Source organism: Octopus sinensis, linkage group LG17 (genome assembly GCF_006345805.1).
Source record: "Octopus sinensis linkage group LG17, ASM634580v1, whole genome shotgun sequence".
Taxonomy (NCBI): Eukaryota; Metazoa; Mollusca; class Cephalopoda; order Octopoda; family Octopodidae; genus Octopus; species Octopus sinensis.
In genome coordinates, this window is record NC_043013.1 from 39,252,303 (window position 1) to 39,261,677 (window position 9,375).

The 9,375-nt window shown below is 40.1% G+C and overlaps 1 protein-coding gene across 1 annotated transcript in view; it reads right to left on the reverse strand.

Annotated features, from left to right (window-relative positions):
• Nucleotides 1–914: 914 nt before the first annotated feature.
• The window catches only part of LOC118766644, a 13,377-nt gene continuing 4,916 nt past the window's right edge, over nt 915–9,375 (reverse strand). The window contains exons 3-4 of the mRNA XM_036510201.1: nt 2,945–3,199; nt 915–1,009 (exon numbers count right to left, since the gene is read on the reverse strand). Of these exons, the coding sequence (XP_036366094.1) occupies nt 915–1,009; nt 2,945–3,199 (350 nt within the window). The remainder of the gene's footprint in view (nt 1,010–2,944; nt 3,200–9,375) is intronic.

Consider the following 9,375-nt stretch of genomic DNA (forward strand, 5'->3'; position numbering starts at 1 on the left):
ACTTACCTAACTTAGGTAAGTTATATTTTTTTACTTAGTTTATTCTGCTCCTTTAAGATAAGAATTACAACCGCAATTGTGAAGATATTCTTCACATTAATGTTTGTAATTCTTATCGTAAAGATGAAAATATGTCAAACAATTGGTACTATTTCGATTCAGCTCTCTTATATTCCATTTGGTCGGGCAGCACGAGACATCAGACCAGCGGGATAGGCAAAAAGCAGAACATGATTTGCATATTCTGCTAGGAAAATCGAGCAGCCCGACGAAATTGTGTCCAAACAGAACACATACCATGTAGTAAAGATTGTTTACCAACATAACATGGCAGTCCCAGTTTAGGACTAATGTTGCAAATTAGCCTCAGGAGACATCGTCTCCAGCTGGCTATACGACACGATCTGGGAAATAACCCAGAAATCGAGATACACAGATATTGTTTTTGAGCTGAGTGGTGGTGCTAGATTCCCTTGTTCGAAAATATAAGGACACAGATCGTGTCGTATAGCTAGCTGGAGACGATGTCTCCTGGGGCTAAATTACAGCAACATTAGTCCTAAACCAGGACTGCCATGTTACGCTGGCAAACAATCTTTACTACAAAGTAGTGTGACTGAATATCTCACGTTGTGAGATTTAGAAACAGTAATTTTCTAAGGGTACATACCAGTTTCTGAGTATAGTCTTTGGTTGGATACGAAATTCAAACAATGATAACTCATAATGTTGTGAAGCAACCTGGAACCGAATGAGTTCTGACGGCTTCGAAGTGCTCAGGACAGCGTCTAAGCTTCGCAACCGTTGAGCAAGAGGAGTACAAACGACCTAAAGACCCGCACATTTGACCTCCTACTCAGACATTTGAAGCGCCAATCTCCCTTGCCCAGTGAGTCCCCAACTGCACCAATAGGTCAAAATATTTTGAAGACTTCGGACACGCAGATAATGCTGCTATGAATCACACTGCTGAGATAACTGAAGCAGTCGACAACTTCGACGTCCTTTCCTGCAACAGAAGGACAAGATGGAGTCTCACAGGAAGCCAACGATACATTGGGTCTTCTTGAGCCAAGAAACTCTCAGATCGAGTTTTCGTTTCCTCACGCAGTGAAAGAAAAGCACATTTTTAGTTATTTAGACACTCCACAAGAATAAGCACACTATCTAGGCCAGTAATCCTAGTTTCACAATATATACGTCATTAATCTTAGCTTTACCAATGAATATTCCATTCGGTCAATTATCCAGTCCTTGCAGAGTTTGAAGCGAGCGAGATTCGAAACACAACCGTGACGGACCCCGGATCTAACTCGGAAAAAGTCAGATGATGAGCAACCAATCCGAACTCTTCTCACAGCTTCAGTTTAACACACCGCTGCTGGCCCAACCATTCTTGCATGTATTCCTAGCAGTTCCCCAAACTCCATAACATATTCCTGTCCATCAAGAGAAACGCCATACAGCAGTGGATATATGCTGCATGCGGCCCTCGCCGAAAACTTTGCCTACGTTTGATGAGAACTGGAAAAAGTAGTTACAAAAACCTGCTTGTTTTAATGGGTACCCTTACAGCTCCTACCTTCTGTATAATTCCTGCGATCATTCCCTGACAAAAAAGGCGTCTACGACGAGCAGGGAAAGAATCAACTGACAAGCAAATCTGTGGTATTGAGCAGAATATTTGCTGTAGCCCATCTTTTATACCAAGACAAAACAATGTAAATGATAACACTTCCAATCAGTTAAGATAAGAAGCCACGAGAGCCACGAGAGCCACTGCCTGGTATTGCATCAGGTTAATTATAAGTATTATTATTATTATTATTATTATTATATTATTATTATTATTATTATTATTATTATTATTATTATTATTATTATTATTATTGAGTGAGTGAGAGAGCAGTTCATGCCATCAAAGTGACACTGGGGTAAAATATACGAAGCCCAATATACCCATCATGACTACACGTCTGATAAGGGTACACCAGGCACGTGCATCACAACCATATGTGCGCGACATGGTGATCTCATATCAAGATAAACAGCACATGACCTTGCAGGTGGGGCCCCAGTTAGAATCTTCTTCAGGTTGAGTAGCCTATCCTGCTCAAAAGGTCCCTGAATAAGGGTTGTTTAAGGATGTTGAAAGAACCACCCATGTTTCCAGAGGTGAATTATTCAAACCCCAAAGAATCCCTCTCAACACACGGCTATGATGCTCCCCCACTACTTCTGCTCGTGATCAGAGATGCACATATCGTCAGCCACTAAGGGACATGCTCAACCTGTTAAGGTCAAACAACTGGCAAGCAAATCTGTGGTATTGAGCAGAATATTTGCTGTAGCCCATCTTTTATACCAAGACAAAACAATGAACATGATAACACTGCCAATCAGTTAAGATCAGAAGCCATGAGAGTCACTGCTGGTATTGCATCAGGGCATTTATTATTATTATTATTATTATTATTATTATTATTATTATTATTATTATTATTATTATTATTATTATTATTATTATATTTTGACTTTTGCTTTGTATTTGTACCACTTGACTCACCCAGAGACCTCAAGAGACAACAAGTTAGAAGTTCAAGTTGGTGTTATGCCTAGGGTGTCATGTATTTGGTTTTGCACATAGTATTGTTCTAGAGAATGTTTAAGAAAAAATAAGAAAATTCTGTGTTTCTTTTAAAATTTGAGATTACATAGACATTATCTCACGTAGGATATGGACAGTTTCCATGAGCACTATCTTTTGAATTTCTGCCATTTTGTGGTTCCCTGGTATCTGAGCTAATATTATTATTATTATTATCATCATTATTATTATTATTATTATTATTATTATTATTATTATTATTATTATTATTATTATTATTATTATTATCTGTAGTAGTAGTAGTAGTAGTAGTAGTAGTAGTAGTAGCATATTTACCAGATTTACCAGGATCGGACTGATAGAAGTCCGCATTTGAGGTTGTTATTAATCTGCGTGTTGCTGTCGTTCTTTTATAAAGTTCACATGTCTCCTCCGAGTGGTAGAATACGAATGAATTACACTCATGTTTCAGGTAACACAATCCTGCACACATTTCGCTATCGTTCACCTGTCTCTTCTGAAAGTAAGCTTCCTCAATTGTAGCGTTGGTGACTTTGATAAATTTACTTCGATTATAATATGACTCGTCACCTTTGTAAGAAATATAATAAAATGAAACATTGAATACATAAAACTGAAGAAATCCTGATAAGAAAGAAATATAATGGGAAATATTTCAACTTGAAATAATAAGTTATGTGTTTTGCAGTCATAGTTTGTCACTGATTTAATATATACGAAAGCAAGGCGGCGAGCTGGCTGAAACGTTAGCACGCCAGGCGAAATGCGTAGCCGTATTTCGTCTGTCGTTACGTTCTGAGTTCAAATTCTGCCGAAGTTGACTTTGCCTTTCATCCATTCGTGGTCGATAAATTAAGTACCAGTCACTCACTGGGGTCGATATAATCGACTTAATCCGTTTGTCTGTCCTTGTTTGTCCTCTCTGTGTTTAGCTCCTTATGGGTAGTAAAGAAATAGGTATTTCGTCTGCCGATACGATCTGAGTTCAAATTCCGCCTTTGAGTTCAAATTCCTCTGAGTTCAAATTCGACTTTGCCTTTCATCCTTTCGGGGTCGATTAAATAAGTACCAGCTACGCCCTGCGGTCGATATAATCGACTTTATCCGTTTGTCTGTACTTGTTTGTCCTCTCTATGTGTAGCCCCTTGTGGGCAGTAAAGAAATAAGAAAATTTAACACGCCGGGGGAAATGCTTAACCGTATTTCATCTGTCTTTACGTTCTGAGCTCAAATTCCGAAGAGGTCGACTTTACCTTTCATCATTCCGGAGTCGATAAATTAAGTACCAGTTGCGTACTGGGGCCGATCTCCCCAAATATTTCGAGCCTTGTACCTAGAGTAGAAAAGTATATATACGGAAGCTTATATAAAAAATTTGAATGAAGAATTTTCCATTGTATTATACGGTCAGCGACTAATATTATTATTGTTAATTTTAGTTATATGCAAGTGTGGCTGTGTGGACACAAGTTTGCTTTTCAACCTCATGCTTCCAGTTCAGTTTCTCTCCGTGGCACCTTGGGCACGTGTCTACTACTATAACTTCGTGTTGACCAAAACTTTGTGAATGGATTTGGTTTTCGGAAATAGAAAGAAGCCTGACGTACATATATGTGTGTGGGTGTGGGTGTATATATGGGGTGAGTGTGCATGCGCGCGCGCGCGTGTGTGTGTGTGAGTTTGTGTGTGCGTGCGTATGTCTTTGTATACGAGTTTGTCCTCCACCATCGCTTGCTGCTTTGCTTACGTACCTGAAACTTAGAGGTTCGGTAACAGATAACGATAGAATAAGTGTCGGGCTTAATTAAATAAGTCTTGGGTTGTTTGTTTTACTAAACACTTCGAGGCGGTGCCGCAGTATGCCCACGGTTCAACGACTGAAACAAGTACTTGATAAAAGATGCCAAGACTAGCCCCAAATCGTTCCAATCTCTTTTTTCTCTTAAGTTGCATATGAGAGCCAAAAACAGATGCGAATATTAGAATTGATAAAGGACAGAGAATCCAGAGATGAGGTCAAGGAGGAGAAATGCCTCAATGAAGGACAAAAGAATACTGTTTAATATTAACCAGTATAAGGAGGTTTTTGGAGAACAGCAGAAGGAATACAAATATTTAAAGTGAAGGAGAGACACTCAACAAATCTAAGTGAAACTTATGGCTGGATATATCCAGATAAGAGTGAGGATTGACAGAGAAAGTAGTACCGATGTGTGCGAATACACCGCTTTCCGTAGTCTGAGTAAAGAGTGTGACCAAGGCAACATATATAGGCTACAAGTAAGAGATCATGAGGTACTTATCAAGGCTAACCAAAGATTTGTTAACATCGAGAGATTGAAGAAGCAACGTGCTATCTTCAAATCCTGACCTTGAAGGTACTTTCCACCCCAAATGCCTTTTGTTCTTATCATATATATATTGTTAGTTGCAAGGGTTCTGCTGGACAGAAATGAAACCCGCCATCGCTGAAGAACAACTTCCAGAGAGTCAGTGTGTCTTCAGAGCCAACAGGACCACCACGGACATGGCGTTTGTTCTCAGGCAGGACCTAGAAATGTGTCAGAGCAAAACAAAGGGTTGTATGTAACATTCGTTGACCTGCCTAAAATATTTTATACAACGAGTCGGCAAGGATTATGGCAGATCATGGAGGGACTCGGTTGTAAACCAAAGTTCCTGAAAATGCACGAAGACCTGTGCTGCGAAATCAGACTCAGCATTAACCTCTGAGTAACTTCCCCAATCTTAATGATACCGTCTTGATGATAGCCTCTATGCCTGACGGCTGTATGTCCATATGAAGACCCTGGAACAACTGATCTAAGACTTCCTGTTTGCCGACGATGTTACCCTTTTTGTCCACATAGGAAGAGCCTTGCAATATATTCCTTCCTGCTTCACAGAAACTGCCCAGTTCTTTCAGCTAGAAGTCAGCTTAAGGAAGACGTAGGTACTCCACCAGCCTGCACCTCGAGAAGAGTACCACCCTCCACATATCCTCATTAGCGAGATTGAATTGAAAAGGGTCTATCATTTTACCTATCTGGGATGCACCATCACGCCAGAGGCCAACATCCACAGAGAAATCGACGACAGAGTTGCGAAGGCGAAAAGTGTATTTGATTTGAACATAGAAACGCGTGTGGTACAATAAACACATGAAAAAGGGCATCAAAATCAACATTTACAGAGCCAGTCATGGTTCTTACAACCCTCCCATATGGTTCGGACTCGTGGGTCACTTATCGCTACCATCTACGACTCCTTGAGCGCTTCCAACAGCGTTGCCTCAGCACCATCCTTAACATCTACTGAAGAGATTTCTTCACCAATGTAGAAATCCTTAAACATAAATCCTTAAATTAGTGCTGACGTAACCCTTTTTCTCTCTCTTTTCCCCTGTCCCTTTCTCTCTCTCTCTCTCCCTCTCCCTATCCCCCTCTCTCTCTGGTTATCTCTTTGCCTTTCACATACTCCATGTTTATATTTAATCGACCCCGAAAGGATGAAAGGCAAAGTCGACCTCGGCGGAATTTGAACTCAGAACGTAGCGGCAGACAAAATACGGCTACGCATTTCGCCCGGCGGGCTGATGATTCTGCCAGCTCGCCGCTCTGAGCACACACGACATATTACTGAGTTAGAGGTAAATTAATATCGACTCACATTTTATGAATTCCATATATAGCCAGTCATTTTGGCTCACGGTAACTGTGGCATTGAGAGATGTATAACTGGTCATGCTGCAGAGGCTTGAATTTAAGTTGTATGTGACAGCATTGCACTGAGTTTCGTTATAGCAACTCTGTATGCAATCAAATAATGGTTTAACTTGCTCAGATGTAGAATTATGTTCATCCAATTTCGCGCCATAAATGACACTTACTGGACACGCTGTAATAATGTAATAAAAGATATAAATGTTATTCATTTAAATGAGAAGTACTGTAAGGTATTGTAGTAAACATGGTATGCAGCTAGATTTTATTACAAACACAGCCATATCTATAGATGTCTCAAGATGTCTGACTCACCTTTCCGTCACAAAATATAACTTACCTAACTTAGGTAAGTTATATTTTTTTACTTAGTTTATTCTGCTCCTTTAAGATAAGAATTACAACCGCAATTGTGAAGATATTCTTCACATTAATGTTTGTAATTCTTATCGTAAAGATGAAAATATGTCAAACAATTGGTACTATTTCGATTCAGCTCTCTTATATTCCATTTGGTCGGGCAGCACGAGACATCAGACCAGCGGGATAGGCAAAAAGCAGAACATGATTAGCATATTCTTCTAGGAAAATCGAGCAGCCCGACGAAATTGTGTCCAAACAGAACACATACCATGTAGTAAAGATTGTTTACCAACATAACATGGCAGTCCCAGTTTAGGACTAATGTTGCAATTTAGCCTCAGGAGACATCGTCTCCAGCTGGCTATACGACACGATCTGGGAAATAACCCAGAAATCGAGATACACAGATATTGTTTTTGAGCTGAGTGGTGGTGCTAGATTCCCTTGTTCGAAAATATAAGGACACATATCGTGTCGTATAGCTAGCTGGAGTCGATGTCTCCTGGGGCTAAATTACAGCAACATTAGTCCTAAACCAGGACTGCCATGTTACGCTGGCAAACAATCTTTACTACAAAGTACTGTGACTGAATATCTCACGTTGTGAGATTTAGAAACAGCAATCTTCTAAGGGTACATACCAGTTTCTGAGTATTGTCTTTGGTTGGATACGAAATTCGAACAATGATAACTCATAATGTTGTGAAGCAACCTGGAACCGAATGAGTTCTGACGGCTTCGAAGTGCTCAGAACAGCGTCCAAGCTTCGCAACCGTTGAGCAAGAGAAGGAGTACAAACGACCTAAAGACCCGCACATTTGACCTCCTACTCAGACATTTGAAGCGTCAATCTCCCTTGCCCAGTGAGTCCCCAACTGCACCAATAGGTCAAAATATTTTGAAGACTTCGGACACGCAGATAATTCTGCTATGAATCACACTGCTGAGATAACTGAAGCAGTCGACAACTTCGACGTCCTTTCCTGCAACAGAAGGACAAGATGGAGTCTCACAGGAAGCCAACGAAACATTGGCTCTTCTTGAGCCAAGAAACTCTCAGATCGAGTTTTCGTTTCCTCACACAGTGAAAGAAAAGCACATTTTTAGTTATTTAGACACTCAACAAGAATAAGCACACTATCTAGGCCAGTAATCCTAGTTTCACAATATATACGTCATTAATCTTAGCTTTACCAATGAATATTCCATTCGGTCAATTATCCAGTCCTTGCAGAGTTTGAAGCGAGCGGGATTCGAACCACAACCGTGACGGACCCCAGATCTAACTCGGAAAAAAACAGATGATGAGCAACCAATCCGAACCCTTCTCACAGCTTCAGTTTAACACACCGCTGCTGGCCCAACCATTCTTGCATGTATTCCTAGCAGTTCCCCAAACTCCATAACATATTCCTGTCCATCAAGAGAAACGCCATACAGCAGTGGATATATGCTGCATGCGGCCCTCGCCGAAAACTTTGCCTACGTTTGATGAGAACTGGAAAAAGTAGTTACAAAAACCTGCTTGTTTTAATGGGTACCCTTACAGCTCCTACCTTCTGTATAATTCCTGCGATCATTCCCTAACAAAACAGGCGTCTACGACGAGCAGGGAAAGGAACAACTATGTTGTTTCTATTAAAATTTGAGATTACGTAGACATTATCTCACGTAGGATATGGACAGTTCCCATGAGCACTATCTTTTGAATTTCTGCCATTTTGGGGTTCCTGGTATCTGAGCTATTATTATTATTATTATTATTATTATTATTATTATTATTATTATTATTAGTAGTAGTAGTAGTAGTAGTAGTAGTAGTAGTAGTAGTAGTAGTAGTAGTAATAGTAGTAGTAGTAGTAGTAGTAGTAGTAGTAGTAGTAGTAGTAGTAGTAGTAGTAGTAGAAGTAGTAGTAGTATATTTACCAGATTTACCAGATTTGGACTGATAGAAGTCCGCATTTGAGGTTGTTATTAATCTGTGTGTTGCTGCCGTTACGTTATAAAGTTCACATGTCTCATTTGAGTGGTAGAATACGAATGAATCACACTCATCTTCCAGGCAACACAATCCTGCACACATTTCGCTATCGTTCACCTGTCTCTTCTGAAAGTAACCTCTCTCAATTGTAGTGTTGGGGACTTTGATAAATTTACTTCGATTATAATATGACTCGTCACCTTTGTAAGAAATATAATAAAATGAAACATTGAATACGTAAAACTGAAGAAATCCTGATAAGATAGAAATATAATGGGAAATGTTATGTGTTTTGCAGTCATAGTTTGTCACTGATTTAATATATACGAAAGCAAGGCGGCGAGCTGGCTGAAACGTTAGCACGCCAGGCGAAATGCGTAGCCGTATTTCGACTGCCGCTACGTTCCGTGTTCAAATTCCGCCGAGGTCGACTTTGCCTTTCATCCATTCGGGGTCGATTAAATAAGTACCAGTTACGCACTGAGGTCGATATAATCGACTTAATCCGTTTGTCTGTCCTTGTTTGTCCTCTCTGTGTTTAGTCCCTTGCGGGTAGTAAAGAAATAGGTATTTCGTCTGCCGCTACGTTCTGAGTTCAAATTCCGCCGAATTTGACATTGCCTTTCATCCTTTCGGGGTCGATTAAATAAGTACCAGTTACGCACTGGGGTCGATATAAT